This window comes from Ictidomys tridecemlineatus, chromosome 13, assembly GCF_052094955.1.
Source record: "Ictidomys tridecemlineatus isolate mIctTri1 chromosome 13, mIctTri1.hap1, whole genome shotgun sequence".
NCBI lineage: Eukaryota > Metazoa > Chordata > Mammalia > Rodentia > Sciuridae > Ictidomys > Ictidomys tridecemlineatus.
In genome coordinates, this window is record NC_135489.1 from 12,499,124 (window position 1) to 12,517,545 (window position 18,422).

Sequence of the window (18,422 nt, forward strand, 5' to 3'; positions counted from 1 at the left end):
TTAATTCAATAATACAGGAAGAAGACAAATTACTTAATTTTAAAATAAACAAATGATTAGAATGTAAGAAGGCATACAACTGGCCAATAACTAACATAAAAATGATAAACTTGATTAATCATGGAAATGTCAATCAATACCACCTTCCCCCATTAGGAGGACTGCAATCATGAAAACACTGATGTTGGCAGGGATGGAGAGACACGAGAACTTCATACAGTACTGGAGGGATGTAAAGCGATACAAACACTGGAAAACAGTTTACAGTTTCTTTAAAGCTAAACAAATTATCATATGACCCTGCAGTGACACCCTTAGGAATAGACCCAAAAGAAACAAAAACCTACATTCACACAAAGACCTGTTCACAAATGTTCATAACTCATAATGGTAATGAGTGGGACCAAGCCACGGTTCATGAGCTGGTGTCTAGATAAATAAATGCCTCTTTTCTACAAAACAGAACAATATTCAGCAATAAAAATGCATTAAGAATCGATGCAGGCCACAATGAACTCCATTATTCTGTGTAGTTAAAATGCACTAATAATTTTTAAAAGCATCAATACCTGCTACAAAAGGATAAACTCAAACACATTATGCAAACAAAGGAAGACACACAAGATGTGCATTGTATAGTTCCATTTATATGAAATGTAGGGAAAAATTATAAATGTAGAAAACCAATCAGTGACAGCCTGGGGCTGGGAATGGAAACAGCCATGAGGAAAGTGCTTTAGGGGTAATGGAGATCTTCCAAACCCAGATTTGGGTGATGGATGCACAACTCTGAGAATTTACCAAAAATCAACTAGCTGTGATTTACAATGTACATGAATTTTATGGTATGTAATTTACTGTTCAGCAAGACTGTTGAAAAATAAGTCAGTAAGGGGATCTTACTAAAAACTGATGAAAGTAAAATAAGCTTACAATGAAGAGCACCAGGAAAAGATTCCAAGTTTTTTTAAAAGAATCTTAAAAAAAAAAAAAAACATTTGTTGACCAGGGATGTAGCCCAATGGTAGAGTGTTTACCTGTTATGTAAGAGGAGCTGGGTTTAGTCCCCAGAGCCACAAAAATAAAAATAAAAAACTATTGGGTAATACTTATGTCTCACTAAAAAATTAATAGAAATACATAAATAGTGACAGCTAGTCTTCTAAAAGTTTTTTCAAGTATTTACATTCCAAATCCTAAAAAAAAAAAAAAAAAAATGACAATGTAGGAGTACTGATGGCTGCAACATTTATCTCCTCAATTTATTACATGCATTTCCAATATCAAAATGTTTATGGAACATAACAGAGGATTATGTTTGACTGGAAGGTGAAAACAAGGGAATCCTCTGGAATATCGTTTCATTTTGCTCTGGTTTTTGCATTTTAATTTACCTTTCCCTAATGTGTTTCTAAGTTCCCTCCCCTGTGTGCAGTTTACCACAATATCTGCTGAAAAGAAAAGGGAATGCACACATTGAATGATTCTCGTATTTTACTTGTATAATATGCCAAAATACTGGAACCAAAGAGACCCCTAAAATCCCAAGAAGAATCCACTCTCTTTATCCAAGATTCCCCTTCTCCCCACTGATGCACAAGACTTTACAAGACCTTCATTTACTTCCAAAGGAAACCCACAGGGAGTCTCAACGAGTTTGGGTCTGATTCACATTCTGCAGGACACAAACAAAAGGACTTTCACCTTCAAGGAAAATCATAAATACACATTATTACGTCATAAAATCGCAGGTTTAACGTTCGGATTGGAAGGCCAGCAGCTCAAGACGCAAGCGCACGGAAGGTCTCCAGGATCCTACCGCTGCCCCCACACTGCTTCCTCATCTCCAAGGTCAAGGCCACGACTTTCTTAGGGAGAAGAAAATCTGCCAAAGAAGAGGACACTGTCGGACCCGCGGTGCCTGATGAAGAACAGGAAGGGGTGATCGCAGTGGACTTGCTCACAGCCCCCGGCCGATGAGACCATGTAACCTATGCCGGTGGCCGCCGTGGCCTCCGCGCCTTCCTCGGTGACCTGCACGAAGGACCGGTGCAGGAACCTCTGCGCCTGCAGCCCCGAGCGCGCGCACATCCCGGAGAAGTCGGCGTCGCTCTCGCTGAAGGCCGCGCCCAGCCCCAGGGCTGCCAGGACCGGCTCCAGCTCATAACTGCCCTCCACCTGCAGCCTGGGCAAGCGCAAGTTCACGGTCCTGACCTCCATAAACTCCGGCCTGGTCCACTCTATCAATTGCTCAGGAGTGACTTGATCTATAATCTGGTTTTTAAGAGGGGGAGGAAAGCAGATTGGCATGATGGTGGATAAAAATTTAAAACGGCAAGGTACCGATTTGTATCAGAAATTGTTTTCGTAATAAATAAAAGTGAAACTTCATTTTACCGTGCTGCTGTCACTATATAGCAGGCATTTCTATTTCTCTCCTTAAATTATCTGTGTGTGGGGGAAATCTCAATGTCATTGAATTAATTTTTAAACATTAAAAGTAAGTCATGTCTTATTCTAGCAACTTGATACATATTTCATTTTTTTACCAATTCCTCCAGTTTATATGTGCACATATATTTACACAGTTGCAATCACAGTGAATGTCTACTTTATGTAATTTAAGTTTTTCACTCTATTGCATATCTCGCCTAAATACCTTCAGATTGATAGATAATATTGCCATCAAGCTGATACATTTCATCTCTTCATTCACTTTACAAACATTAGTATGTACCAGGCATTATGATAGATGCTAATACTGCAAATATTAAAAACAGTAGGTACTATGAATTTCCAACTGGGTAGCCTAATGTATTCAATACTGAAATTACTGATTTGACTCAGAAGGGAAATTTTTATCTTGTGAATTATTTCCTTAGGGTAATTCTCATACCTGACATATGAGAATGAATACTCTTAAAGAACTCATACATATTGCCACTTGGCTCTCCCAAAACATTTCCATCTTATAATGCTACTAGCAAAGTTTTACAGCAAAGACTAAATTTGGTATTTTAACCATGCAGTAGCTACCATTTATTGAGTGCTTTCTGTACCCTCCACCATTCAAGGCTCCATCTCCCTAATCATACAACACTACATATTAAGCACCATGAAGCCTGATTTATGCCTGGGAAAACATTGAGGTTCAAGAAAGGTAAGAAGGGTCAGTGGTCAGAAAGCTACTAAAGGAGCAGGGATTTGAATCGAAGCCTTCCTAATGTCCAGAACACAGGACATTAGCCACATTCACATTTTAACTGCAAAGTGGGTGAAAATATGCTAGAAATGAGTGAATGTGATTTTATTTTCCAAGAAAAGGATCCATGTCGTGGAATCTTTAGAATTCTTACTGAATCTTAAATGTTCATTTTAGCTCCCCAAAAAACATCTGAGTACTGGTTACTCCCAGGGAGCCTGATACCATTTAGTGTTCCCCTGCAGAGCTCCACTGTGGCTGCAGAGAGGGAGAAATGCTCTAGTGAACACAGCCAGGCACCAGCTGCTACTCAGACACCTGCTTCCAGACTGGTGGAGCACAAGTGTTGGGATCAAAAACTTAGGAAAGGAAAGCACAGTAGGGACCAAGGGGTTTACCTTCTCCAGACCCTCTATGTCATTGGGTAGAAGCACAAACATGCTGAGGTCATTGTTTTTATATGGAATCCCCACGATTTTGGCATCCAAGTCTTCCAGGAAAACGAAACTGAAAGAATGGTGCTGTTCCATCATCCACACAGACTTACATGTATTCTGCAACAAGTTAACAGAGCACAGGATGTCAAAAGACATTAGACCAAAGGCACAGGCAACAAGCTAGCTCACTGAAGTAATCAGATAATAATGATGCTAAAGATCAGTCACAGAAGGGCCATTTGCCACCGGTGTATGTTTGCTCAAATATGACTTCAGATCTTATACTCCACGTGAAAGCACATCACGTAAATAAAGAACCATACCTTATTCAGCCAAAATTCCTCTTCCTTGGTATTTTCTTTATTAAACTCCCTATCCCACTGTCCTTTAAAGTAAACTGTGTTTATCAGCACCAACTTGGTAGAGCTACTAAGAGAGCCTTCTGGAAACAGGTCCTTGATTTTTTCTGCAAACAGAAAAAAAAAAAAAAAAAAGGAAAGATTGGTCTATTTCCAGATCAAAGATGGTATGTGTGGCAGATAGCAAGCAGACAGCCTTGACTGATTACTGAAAATTCAGCCAGGTCAGCACCTGAAGGCCTTGCCGACAATGCGTTCGCTGCAGAATCGGTGGGGAGGTTGTCACTCTGCCCATCGCCTATTTATCCCACTGGATAAATTGAGGTTGATGGTTAAGAGTCCCGCCTCTGGGGTCAGATTGCCTCTGATGGCATCCAGTTCTGCCTCTTATCAGCTGAGGAATCTTGGGCAAGTTATTTAAGCTCTCTGTGCCTCAGTTTCCACATCTGTAAAATAGGAATAAAACCTGCCTCACAGGGTTGTTGGAAGGAGTCAGTGATTTAATATGTAGAAAGCCTCAAACACTGTCTGGCACATCATAAGCACTTGGTGAGCAACCTCTCTTCCCTAGTAAATATGGCTCCCAAGAGAGGTTGAGAGTTTGCTTATTCTATGAAAAATGCAACTGATATTTGGGGCTCTGGGTTCAGTCCATCCCACACTACACTCTGAAAACACTGTTCAGCCAATCTTTTGAAAGACCCCTTATATTCTGATTATTTTAAGTTTCTTTCTTTAAATGAAGCATGAAAAAGAAGCGCATTCTGTAATAACAGCAATCTCCCTGAAAATGGAATAAAAAATGCTAAATATCAGCTATTGTTTCCCAAAGTGAATCTCCACATTAACTTTCCTTTCCAGTATTTCTCGTGTTTTTGAGCCATATTAGGGAATGAGAAGGGGATAGAGGGGAGAGGAATTCATCCAATTCTCTGATGTAGATGGGACTGAGCATTGCATCCTCCCTGTACGATGCCCAAGTGGAGATGAGGCCCAGGTGGCCCAGCTGTAGGTAGCAGAGTCAGTCTTGATGGGAGAGCTGTGTGCTTCTCTCTTAACAAAGGGAAAGGGAACTCTCTGTGACATTTGCACTTAGGGACCCAGACACAAACAGAGATGTTGTGATATGCAGGAAAGAATATACTCAAGACAGGCAAGAGCCCAGTTCCAGGAACCCCAATGGTACTCTGATACACAGCCGAGTGCCAAGAGTCCTCCAAGGGTCTCCACACAGCTGCTTCCTAGGGTCCCCTCCTGGGTTCCCCTTGAGTTTCCCCATTTGCTGTGTCCATTTCACTATCTGCAGTGTCCTCCCCTTTATGCCCAGCCCTGCCTGTTCAACCCTGCAAACCCCATCTCAAGCCCTTTCTAGAGTGTCCACCTGGCTCCCACGCAGAACCAAGCCCAGGCCTCCACTCACAGAAGACAGTCAAAAAGTCTTTGTATGACCAACGACCCACCCATACTCTACCATTTGTTTGACTTTCAACCCAGGAATTAATCTTCTTTCGACTTTCATCAGCTTCATTTATAAAATCAACAGGTTCCAGAGATGCATGGTAATATTTTTCAACATAATCTAAGTATTTCTTTAGGAAAAACAGGAAAGATATAGAGAGGAGTTTAATAGTCAATTGGTCAATTACCAACAGGTCTCAATAAAAGTACCAGTTGATCAGGATGATTAAGGTTAAAAAAAAAAAAACATTGAATTCCCTGGAAAATCACTTTAAATGCCTCCACACACAATTTTATGCAGATGTAAGAGGATTAAGGCAAAAATCATGCTCAGAATGCCAGAGTTAAAAATAAATGTCTGGGGCACAGACCATCAGTGATATGGGTAGAACCAAGCAGCCAACTTAGTCCTTTTGGTCTTAGCCAACCCACAGTCCTGATGGTCACTTGGCCATTCAAACTAACACTCACAGATGTGGTGGACACAGCAAACTTACTTGAAGGAAGAGGAATGTTTTTTCTCCAAACAGCCTATTGGCTAAGTTCAGTTCATAATCATTAGTGAGTTTGCTTATTTCAGTCAAAACCTGTTGGAATTGGTGATGGATCTCTTCTGTCTTCTCAATCTTCAAAATCAAGACAAAAAAAATCAATAGGTTATCTGGGCAAAGGCCAACCTAGATTCTCCTTCAAGAGGATTCAGCTACTGGGTCTTCCCCTCATTTGGGCTCCCTTGAGTGCAATCTGTGGGTTCCGTGTGGCCCCTAGATGTCAGTTAGCTTCTACATGAATCATATGATCCTGTAAGTCATGACAAGTCTCAGCTCCACTGAGAAGCTTTGTCCACCATCCCAACACCACAGGTCCTTCTTTTCTGACTCAGGTTGCATTTTTGGTCTCAAATGTAATTGTCTACTATGTTATTTACATTGTTTTTATCTGCCCAAAATACTCCAGGCACCTAAGAGAAGTAGATAATTCCCCCCAGATAATTCTTATCTGCCAGAGTTTAGAAATTTCTGTTCTAGACAGACAGTGGATAAGATGGAATAAGTAGGCATTTGTCAGAACTACACATAGAACTAAAATGAGATTTATCACTGTCTCTGGAAAACAATCAGCTTTTCTGGACATTTCCTACAGGATCCACCCATTTTCTGATTGAGGGCTGAAGGGTATTCCATGGCAGGGCCATCTAACCCCAAACACATCTCTGGAACAAAGAGGAGAATGGTCTCATTGCCTGTTTAGTGATATCTGTCTGCTTTAAATCACAGTGGATGCAAAGAGAGGGCATTTTAGTTTTGAAGTGGATGACCTGTTTGCACCTGGGAACATAAAGGCCAGTAGAGTCTGCAGTAGTACAGAAAGACAGCAGAGGGCGCTCCAACTAAAAAAAAAACAACAAACCTCTTCTACAGATCATGTCACAAGGTTGAGAAGTCCCCTGAAAATGTTTAAGGGTCTCTAGAATCTCTAATTGAAGGAGGTACTCCATATACTAAAGCAGACCATAGGAGAGGTGGCTAATCTTTCAAATGCCAAAACCAACAAAAGATAGCAAGAAATACAAAAAACAAGAGAGCAAAACCCAATCAATGAAACAATCTCCAAAAACTGATCTAGAAGATATAGTGATGGATGGGACTGGGGTTGTGGCTCAGGGGTAGAATACTTGCCTCGCCCACATCAGTCCCTGGGTTCAATCCTCAGCACCACATATAAATAAACAAATAAAATAAAGGGATTGTGTCCATCTACAACTGAAAAAAAAAATTTTTTTAAGAAAAAGTTAGATGAATTACCTGACAGAATTTTCAAAATAACCAGCAGCAGGCCACTCAATAAATTAAAACAGAGCACAGAGAGGCCACTAAACACAATCAGGAAAACAGTGCATGGACCAAATGATAATATTGACAAAGAGATGGAAATGATGAAGAAAAAACAAACAAATGCTGGAACTGAAGAATACAAAAACTGAATTGAAGAAAATCACTAGGGAAACTCAACAGCATCCTTGACCAGGGAGAATAAAGAGCCGGTGAGCTGAAAGAGACAGGTCATTCAAAATCACCAGCACAGAGGAGAGGTGTGGAAAATGAAGAAAAGTGAAGAGACCTAAGGCATTTATGGAACTTTATTAAGTGGAACAGCACACACATCCTGGGAGCCAAAGAAGGAAAAAAAGAGAAAATTCCATCAGTCTGTTGGTAGAAATAATGGCTACAAATCTGAAGAAACAAATGGATATATGAGTTTGAAACTTAAAAACTCCCACTGTGGGCTGGGGTTGTGGCTCAGTGGTGGAGTGCTTGTCTTGCACATTTGAGGCGCTGGGTTCCATTCTTAGCTCTGCATATACATAAATGAATAAAATAAAGGTCCATCAACAACTAAAAGAAAAGTTAAAAAAAAAAAAAAAAACTAAAAACTCGAACTAGGATGAAGCTAAAGAGATCCCTACTGCAGCACAACATGACCAAACTGTCAAAAGTCACAAAGGGAGAATCTTGAAGGCAGCCAAAGAAAAGCAACTTGTAACATATAAGGAAGCTTTGATTCAATTACAAGAGGATGTTTCAGCAAAACCTTCAAGACTATAAAGGAGTGGGATGATATATTTGATATTAAAAGAAATCAACCAAGAATACTATCTCCAGCAAAACTGTCCTTCAAAAACAAAGGAGAAATTAAGACATTCCCAGATACACAAAATCTGGGGGACTTCATCACCATCAGATTTGGCCTACAAGAAATGCAGAATGGAGTCTTTCAAGTTTAAGTGAAAGGATGATAAAGAGCAACAAACCATATGAAAACATAAACTTTAATATATAAATGTAAGATCCTATAGCATCAAAATATATCTGCACAAACCACTTTTAAATGTGATGTGGAATTTTTTAAGCATAAAATTAATCATAAATCTGTTGATAAATACACAATATAAAAAGAGGTAAATTGTGTCATCGATACACTAAAGAAGAGACAGAGATGTAAAGGAACAGTTTTACATGTGGTTGAAGTTAAGTGGTTATCAGCTTAAAATGATAGATTGTTGTAATGTAATTGCAAAGTAATTGCAATGATGACCATAAAGAAAATATAACCAATGTGATCCTGCAATCTGTACACATGGAAAAATTAAGAATTCATACCCCATTTGAATCAAATGTATGATATATGATCTGTCAAGATCATTGTAATGTTTTGAGCAACTAATAAAAAAAGAAACAATGCAAATATACATCAACGAATGAATGAATAAAGAAATGTGGTGTATCCATACAATAAAATATTACCCTTTAAAAAAATCTATAAAATGCACAAAAAGAAAAATGAGAAGGGAATCAAAATATGTCTGATTAAAGAAATTCTCTAATTTAAAAAAAACTAGACCAAGAGTTTTAATTCAAATTCTACCCAAGAAATTAGATGAATTTCTGAATTATATAATTTTTTTTCAGAGATCAGAAAAAGAGGAAAGAATCCACATTTTAAGAATCTAGTGTTACTTTGATACCAAAACTGAACAAGAACAATACAATAAAAATGTTGCCAAATGATGTCATTTATAAACTCCTAACAAAATGTTAGCAAGTTCAATCCAACAATGTATAATTTTTAAAATACCATGACCAAGTTGGTTATTTCACAACTGAACAATGTCATGACATTAGAAATTCTGTTCATTAACAAGGCAAAAGTCATATGAACACCAGTAGAGACAGATAATGTAGATATGTGTTACAGATGACTGGGAACTGTATGGTCAGGGGGATTTTAAGTCCCAATCTCCATGGACAATCGTATGAAATGAACTTGTATACCCTGCTGAGAAGAATAAGTATGGTACAATCCCCTTGGCAAACAATTTGGTAATATTTAATAAAACTAAACACTGTACTGCTCAGGTTCACATTATATTCAATAGAAATATAGGGCAAGCCACAAATGTGAGACCCATATATAATCTTAAATTCTCTAGTAACCATGTTTCTGAAAGTAAGAAGAAACAGATGAATGGATAAATAATACACGGTATATATACACAGTGAAATACTATTAAGCCATAAAAAGGATGAAATTCTGTCACTCATGACAATATGAAAGAACCTGGAGACTATTATGTGAAATAAGACAAACACAGAAAGACAAATGCTGCATGATCTCACTCATGTGGAATTCAGAAATGTTGCTCTCACAGAAGTAGAGAGTAGAATGGCTTAGGTGTTTAAGGGGAGGAAAGGAAAGAGGGATGTTGGACAAAGGATATGAAATTATAGTTAGAGAGGAGGAATGCAAAAAAAAAAAAAAAAAAAACATGTTCTGAATAAGCAAATGTTCGAACACTGAAAGTAGATTAGTGACTGCCCAGGGTGGAGATTAGGTGATGGGGTGGGGGACCCATGGAGAATGACTGACTACTCATGGTTTGGGCATTTCTTTCCTAGGTGACAAAAGTGTTCTAAAACAGTACAAAATATCAACTACATATTGATTAATATATAATTACTAATTGTGTGTCAATTGCATATTGTCAGTTACATGTAACTAATTATATGAAATTAATTGCATATTAATATACAATAAATATCATATGTTACTTTCAGATGATACGTATATAAATCAATAATTCATTTCTCATACTAAGCTCTTCAAATCCCACATGTATTTTGCACCTAGAGTTCATCTCAATTCAAACTAAATGCATCTCAGGTGTTCAACAGCCACTTGAATGACCCACTTCGGCTTAGCTCAGGACTAGACAAACCCTCACTCTGACCAACCAGGGAGCTGACAAGGGTCACTTCAGCGTCGTTTACAGTAAGAAGGAAGGAAGGAAAGGAGGAAGGAAGGAAGTCAGTCCCCATCAGTAGAACAAATCATAAAGACCTGTGAAAATGAATCAACTGGGGCTACAAGTGTCCACCTAATCTAGTCGAATCTTGTAGACGTAATGCTGAACCCAAAACAAGTTATTCAAAGTAATAATGAACAAAAAAAGTCTACATGCGATGAAATCACTAGTATATGGGAATAATGAACACCTAATTCAAGGCAGCAGAACTCCCCTCTCAGGAGACCAGGGGCTGTGCTCAGAGAAGGTACTTAGGAGGCACCAGGGAATTTAGTAATAGTCTGTTTTTTATACTGGGAGGTGGAATTAGAGGGTGTTACTTGGATCATTCCCTATGCCTTTGTAAATACGTCTTCAGATTTTATCATCAGTGTTTAAAAGCAAGGTTCAGAATACTCCGACTTCATGTGGTAATCAAATGGTATAGTCAAGCCTGTCTCTGGGCAAATCACTTTGCTTATCTGTTTCTCCATCTATTCAAGAGATCAGAGCCATGGCCCCTACTATGTGTTCCTGTCCTAATATCCTTTCGATCAGCAATTCCACTCTTCCACATACCTCTGTGGCTCCCGAAATAATCCTGGAGAAGGGACAGAGCTGCCTCACAGGGTCGTACGGGTTGGGTCCACACCAACCTGGGATCCGACTCCCACCAGCCACCAAGCCCTTCACCATGGAGAGGGGCATCTCTCAAGGCAACGTGTCTTTGCCTAATTGACATAAAGACTCTCCAGGGACTGCGGTGCTGGGGGGGAATGTGCTCTGGAAACAACTGCAGGCCTCAGCTGAGTGCACAGCCTATCAGCCGCCTGACCTAACCCTGTTGAGCAAACCCTGGAGGAAAGCCTGACTCTCCGTCCTTGCAAACGAGGCACACAGTCAACCTAGCCTTTTGGGATTATGAAATGAACAGCTCCTACTGCTGCTGATTTGAGGGGATTTTCAGAGGGCACAGAGCTGGACTACCGACTGCCACCAGAGCAGTCGTGCCCTTCCGGATAGCTCTGACCATCCCTGACCTAATGGCCACCATCCCTTCCCCATACTTGGGCAGACTGGGCAAGGCATGGTAGAACACTGAAGCTGGCGGAGACTCCAGGAGATCAATGGTCCTGTGCTAATATTTTTTTTAAATAAAATATCAGAAATTCCAAAACATGAATGAAATTCAGTGATATAATCACCTGCTACTACCACCACCACTGGTGAGTTACCAGTGTTTTCCAGATCCTCTACTGGTACTACTCAGAGGGCCAAAGAAGATAAATGACTTGTTCAAAGTAGCATAGTTCTTAAGTGCCTGGGCCAGCACTTGAACCCAAACATGTTTAATTCTAAAACCCATCCATTCTGCTCTGAGGGCTCTTCAGCCCAATAGTGCTCGCGGAGGTCATTGTTCATTAATGCTTCTTCTTAACACTAAGTGTCTATTGTTGTTGTATAATCTAGTGCTGGCTCTGAAGTGGTTTGTCCCCTAGGAGTTCACGAGCTGAAGGCTTAGTGAACTTAGTGATATTAAGAGGTGGTGGAGCACTGAAGAGACCCAGTGAGAAGTGGTTAGACTGCTTGAGGCACTGCCCTCAGAAAAGATCAATGCTAGTCTCACAAAGCGAATTAGTTCTCTTGAGAGCGGGTGATTATGAAGCAAGGTCAGCCTGCAAACTTGGTCCTTTCTGCATGCAACTGTTTCTATTCTCCTTATCCACCTCATTGTAATGCATCGAAGGGGTTATCACTAGAAGCCAAACAGATGGAGCCACCCAATGTGGACTTTCAGCTTCTAAAATTGCGAGCTAAATAAAGAAATTCCTTTCTTTATAACATATTCAGCCTCAGGTATTTTGTTATGACCACAGAAAATGGATGAATACAGCTAGCAACATCATTTACCTACAGTGATTATTATGGCTTGATAATAATAAGTGTGAAATGTCTCCTCTCTCATGCTTTTCCCGGGCCTTTTTCCCCAGTGATCCCACACCTAATAAGTAACCAAACTGACGATTAAAGAGCATGTGTCCCACCTCTTTTTCTTCAACCTCTTTTCTGGAGATTTCTGTGTCTTTTTCAGAATAAAATACCTGATAGGGAGAAAATATTGCAGTGGTCAGAACCGAGAAAACCTCACAATCAGTCAGGGGAAAGTGGATGCTTGTTTAAAAGACCTCCATGGATACAGGTGACATTTACCCCCTTGCTAAGGTCATAAGAAGGTCTAGGTTGCCCCTGACCCCTTCAGAGCAGCCTTTGAACGTCTGTTCCTGCTTTGGTCTTTGGTGTCATTTATGTCAGGTGGTGATGATGTCACTTCTCCCAATACTTTTTGCTTTTCAGGTTCTATCTTTAATTATGAGAGTAGTGACTTGGACAGGCCACTCACGCAGCCCCCACCCATAGGAATGTCAAGCATCAAGGGGCAGATGGCGTGATGGCATCTGGAGAGAGAACTTCCCTGACGGACCTGAAATTCCTCCCTGTCTTCACAGGCTCTGCTCCTGGCTTACAGGTCGAGATGAGCGTGTTTTCAAGGTGATTCTCAAAGGCGGGTCCCCAGACACAAGCTGTGCGTGGAAAGCAAAGGCAGCCCCTACCTTCTGTAACTGGGAGGCTGTGGCTCCTCGGGTGCCCAGGAGGAGCATGCCAATGGCAGTTGAGATGCCCACGGGGGAGAAGAAGATGTTGCCATCGTTCGTTTTCCTCATTTCTTTGAGAAGATTAAGGCCCAGATGAATGTTTGCGGCACTGAGTGACTCCATGGCGGTTTGGGTTTCCGTGAGATCTAGAACAGCGACAGCAGTCAGTGGACTGAACTGCTGCGTGCCACGGGAACTCTCCCTGCATTGACCCAGAAAATGGGGATTTTCACCCTCTGGGTCCAGGTCATGGCTGGCTCCTTCTTACCCTTCTGTCGGCCTCTCCTGATGGGAGATGTGAGTCATCTGGAGCCTGACACCATCTAGTCGCTCGCAATTAACGCCTTAATGGTTTAATTCTGTCTTGTTCTCTGTCGGAACCTGCCTGCTCTGCCGCCCACCGCCTCCTCCCTCCTCCTGCTTGGCTTCTCCAGGCAAACCCAGCTCTGTCCTCCCAGGCCCGGCCTGGGCAGCAACACAGGGTCCAGGAGACAGAGGAACCCCCACTGGCCTCCAGTTCAAGCAGCCTGGACCACAACCAAGCCAGGACTCCTGCCTGGGGCTGGTGCTGTCTGTCTCTCCACTGAGCCAGAATCCAGCCCAGAGAACAGCATCCTCTTAAACCCCCAGCTCCAGGAAAACTTGACTCTGGGTAAAATTTTCACTGAAGGTCAATGAGACATCTCTAGGAGTGGATGATTAGGTGGAGTGGGGAGGTTTTCTTTTTTTATTTGATTTTTTTTTCTGTGTAGTTTCAGGTTTGTTTGGTAAATATTACTTTTGTTATCTCACTTGTTTTTTTCAGAACTGGGGATGGAATCCCAGGGTACTCTGCCCTTTTTATTTTTCTTTTGAGATAAGGTCTTGCTTAGTTTCCCAGGCTGGGCTCAAACTCGGGATCCTCCTGCCTCAGCTTCCTGAATATAGGATTATGCATGCACCTCCATGCCCAGCACAAAAAATAATAAAAATTTCTAAAGATCAACTAATATTTCTCTAATAAAAAAGTAGAACATGCTTTTTTTTTACATTTCTTAATCACCAACAACTTTATAACTATTTAACAAAGGCTTTAAGAAGAATCCGAAAACAAGAATAAAATAAATGCAAAATAAATTAATGCACATATTTTGGGAAGCTGAGAGGTTTATCTCTGCTAAGGCATCCTATGAAAGCTGTTCTGTCTTCAATATCAACCTCAGGTTTCCATAGGAATTCCTCATAGGTTTTACTCAGAAATAAACTGAATTAATTTAGGTTAAACAAGATGAAGAGGGCTGGGATTGTGGCTCAGCAGTACAGCGCTCATCTAGCACATGTGAGGCCCTGGGTTCAATCCTCAGCACCACATAAAAATAAATAAATAAAATAAAAGTATTGTTAAAAAAAAATAAGATGAAGATACGTTGTTATGGTCATGTAGGCCAGAATTAAATAAAGCCGCCTAAAGAAAAGCCTATGCACAATAAAAAGTACTTCTTTCAAATTGATAAACATTCATATTCTCAAAACACAGAAGTCTTAAGTTAGCTAAAAGAAGAACTTACCTGGCTCTTGGAGAGACTGATGTGGTTGCACAAGGAACTAGGAAGCTTATGTGAAATGAGCAGCTCAGATCCTTCATTTATAGCTCTTGTCTCTGCCTCTCCCTAGTCATTACAGTTTGTATTTCCAGTGAAACGACATTTGGTTTCTCAATGATAATTTCCCTAATAAAAATAGCATGCAAGGTTTATGACAAAACTGAGGATTTAATTCCTTACATCTTCATTCTTGGCCATGAAGTCATTCACTTGAAGTTGTGAGCAGCTGTGAATCAACTATACTTCACAGAGTATGCACTTTAGACACAGAGGGAATGAGTAGTTTAAATTCTAACTCCAAAATCCTTTAGGAAAAAAAATGGGGGGAATGGGGGCAGGGGGTAGCTGGGGATTTAACCCAGTGGCCAACCCTTTTTATTTTTCATTTTGAGACAAGGTCTCACTGAGTTGCTTAGGGCCTCCTCACTCAGTTTACTGAGACTGGCCTTGAACTTGCAATCTTCCTGTCTCAGCCTCCCGAGCAGCTGGGATTATATGTAGAAGTTCTTTTTTGGGAGCTTGAGCATAAAGAGATCCAAATAAATCACAGAACAAAACAAGAATTAAAGCAGGAGCTTGAAACCAAACAAGGACTAAAGGATAGAAATAGAATATCCAGGTCAAGTGAATTATGACCGAAGGGTGGGGCCGGAGGGAGCCTTCATTCCTGGTGATACTGGGGACCCTCTGGAAATAACTGTTTAAAGCATTTGTTTTGCACCTCGGAAGGACATTAAAATATCCCAGGGAACTTAAAAAAAAAAAAAAAAAAAAAACAGACTGCCTGAGCTAGCATCTCTGGGATGGGAAGCAGGCATCCACATTTGTATCACCCCAGGTGACTGGGTTATGCAGCCAAGGTTGGGAACCACTGGTTTATATAGTCTGATGAAGACATGAATTAAAGGCATACTTGAGTTACCACAGGTGAACAGAGTCGTGTCCTGACAAGCCATTCTCCATGATGAAGCTAGTTTTGCAGTTACTTTGGGATGCCATGTGCAAAGAAGAAAATGAAAACTGTCTTGCTAGAAAAGGACCAGAAAAAGGAGCATGTGGCTCTCATACACACACACACACACACACACACACACACACACCACAAAACCACATTTGTTCTCATGTATTCTGTCCATTAATTTAAAACACTTATTTCAATTCATTCAATAAATACTTATTAAGTCTAGAATGCACTACACCCTGTGCTAATTACCAATAATGTGTAAATATCCAAAAACCTCCCTAATCTTAGGAAAAGAATATTACTAAAGAACAAAACTTCATAGGAAATTAGACCTCCAAATTCCAGTTTTTCCTGCCAACGCTGGGGCATCCCTACTGGCTCTGCTAGTTCATTAAAAGAAACAGCATTTGGATTAGTCTAGATCTCAGCAGGGTGTGAAGATTTATCATTGTTGCTAGACAACAGCATGGGCCTGAAGAAGAGCAGCCTTAGGTGTGGATCCTGCTGGTGCCACTCTCCATACTCAGTTTCTTTTCTTTTTTTTTTTTTCTTATTATATTTCTTTAAGTAAACTCAATGTAGTATGCAATTAGCTTTGTGGGGTTTTTTTGGTTTTTTAGTTGTCACTGAGAAATATGCAAAATGAGTAAGGTGTAGAAAGAGTTAACACTTAGTTATAAAATAAACCCTGGATGCCAATGAAATGGAGACGTTAGTTTTATAAAACGGCATGAAATCCTTGCGTTGACAATAATGCTCCGTATTTTAACATCCCTATCAGTCTGTCTTCCCTGTCCTTTCTCTGTGGCCCTCTCTGTCTCATTGCATAGCTCTGTCCAGGCGCCCCCTGTTCTTTTCTGAAGCCTTTCCTCTGTGGCCCTCTCTCACAGAGAAACCTGGCCTTGCCCTAAGGACAACTATGTCCCACAACTGTCTTCTCCAGGAACAGCCACCACCACCTTGGGATGGGGAAGCAAGGTCCCCTTTCCTTGCCTGCCCCCTAATCTTGCTTTTCCAAGCCTTTCTTCCTTCCTTTGCCTCCAGTGTCCCCTTGGAGAGTTACACCTGTATTTCCCCTTTCCGAACCATAGGGCCACAGGTGCTCTGCACCCCGCCTCCCTGTCCACCCTGAGTGCCACCAGCACCATCCATGTGGATGGCTCTCGCTTCCCTGACCTGGCCTTGCCTCTCCTGTAGCAGCCCACCCCAGGGGTCATACACTAGCTATTTTCATCACCAGGACCTGCTCCATCCTGCTGGACACTGAAGCCCCTCCAGCCCACCCCAGACCCCTTCCATATGCTCTCTGAGCCTAACTGTCAGAATCTTCACAACCCCAATCCTTGGGCTCCCACTACTCTTCTATTTTATCTGTCTCTTCTTTCTGGTTGTAAAACTGCCCCAGTTGAAAAAAAAATATGTTAATGATTAAAACCATAAAAATAGTCCCTGTGCTTCTGAGTAAGGAAAGGAAATAGTCCCTGAAGCAGAGCTCTGACGATTTCCCCCCTGCCCCATAACTCACAGTCCTGGTGCAACCTCTGCATGTCCGTTACTGATGCTGATTGTAACATTTGTTTCTTCAAGCCTGTAATGTGGTGCGTGTCTCTTTCCCAGCCTTACACCTATCACCCTGCATCTGCCACCGTTGCTGTTTAGGCTGATAGTAGAGAGCTTCCTTTTCTGGGCCCAATGACTCTCAGCTAAAGGGACCCACCTGTCTGGAAGCCACACACCACTCCTCCCCTCAATCAGGGGACACCTCAGGCACCACTGGTTGGCATGAGGGTATGAAAAGACCCCCTCACAGCAGGTGTGACTTTGTAGTGCAAAGTCTGCTCCCATGGGATCAGCCGACTTCCAGCTGAAATCCCATGATCCATCCACATTTTTTCCTTTGCCCTGTCCTACTTTTCTCCAAGAAACATCTCCTCCTCCTAGAAAAATTATCTGAATAAAAATCATTGTCTTTGCTTTGTTTCTAGGGCACCTGACCTCAAAGTGTTTGGACATCTGTCCCAAGCCCCTCATTATTTCTTTTTTTTTTTTTTTTAAAGAGAGAGTGCGAGAGGAGAGTTAGAGAGGAGAGAGAGAGAGAGAATTTTTAATATTTATTTTTTAGTTCTTGGCAGACACAACATCTTTGTTGGTATGTGGTGCTGAGGATCGAACCCGGGCCGCACGCATGCCAGGCGAGCGCGCTACCGCTGAGCCACATCCCCAGCCCCCCCTCATTATTTCTTGCTTTCCAAAATTCCTCCACAATTCTTGCAATTATCCTCCCTTAGATATACTTTTTCATGGCTTGTCAAGATCTTTGGACTTAAATTGTAGCCTTTTAGAATTAACCCATTAAGTGGGAAAATTGTCATGTTTATATATTGAACAAGAAACATATCATCTTATGCATCCTTAAATAGAGTTTATAAATAGAAAGAAACAAAGAGAGAAAAACCTAGTTTTTTCTTTGTGATCAAAAACATAGAGTCTGAGGATGTAGCTCAGTGGTAAAATGCCCAAGGTTCAATTCCCGGTACCAAAAAAAAAAAATTAAATATGAGTTTAAGAATTTCTGGAATGTAAGTTTATATGTATTAATTTTAATTGTATATGCAATCTTGATCAAAATAAAATATTGATTACAGTAATATTTTATTTCAAATAATTTAAAGTTAATACATTGAATCCAGAAGAAAGAATTGCAACTTGGTACAATTTTTGGCTGATAAACATTATTACACACATACAAAAAAACACTATGCCCACTATTACTGCCTTCATTCAGAATTGAACCAGGCATCCTAGCAAGCACAATAAGGCAAATAATTAATTGAATAATTAGTTAATTGTTCAAAAGAAAAAAAAAGATTCAAAAGGAAAAATCAAACTATCATTCACAAAAGAATTGAGACATTGAGAGTT

General features: G+C 40.7%; 1 protein-coding gene across 1 annotated transcript; it reads right to left on the reverse strand.

Moving 5' to 3' along the window:
- Positions 1-1,476: 1,476 nt before the first annotated feature.
- Positions 1,477-13,076, reverse strand: Serpinb13 (serpin family B member 13). The gene is made up of 7 exons (XM_078029915.1): positions 12,912-13,076; positions 12,345-12,401; positions 5,954-6,082; positions 5,470-5,587; positions 3,963-4,105; positions 3,601-3,756; positions 1,477-2,274 (listed from the first exon to the last, which is right to left on the reverse strand). The coding sequence occupies exons 1-7, from the start codon at positions 13,074-13,076 to the stop codon at positions 1,870-1,872; spliced, it is 1,173 nt and encodes a 390-aa protein (XP_077886041.1). The 3' UTR covers positions 1,477-1,869.
- Positions 13,077-18,422: the final 5,346 nt, after the last annotated feature.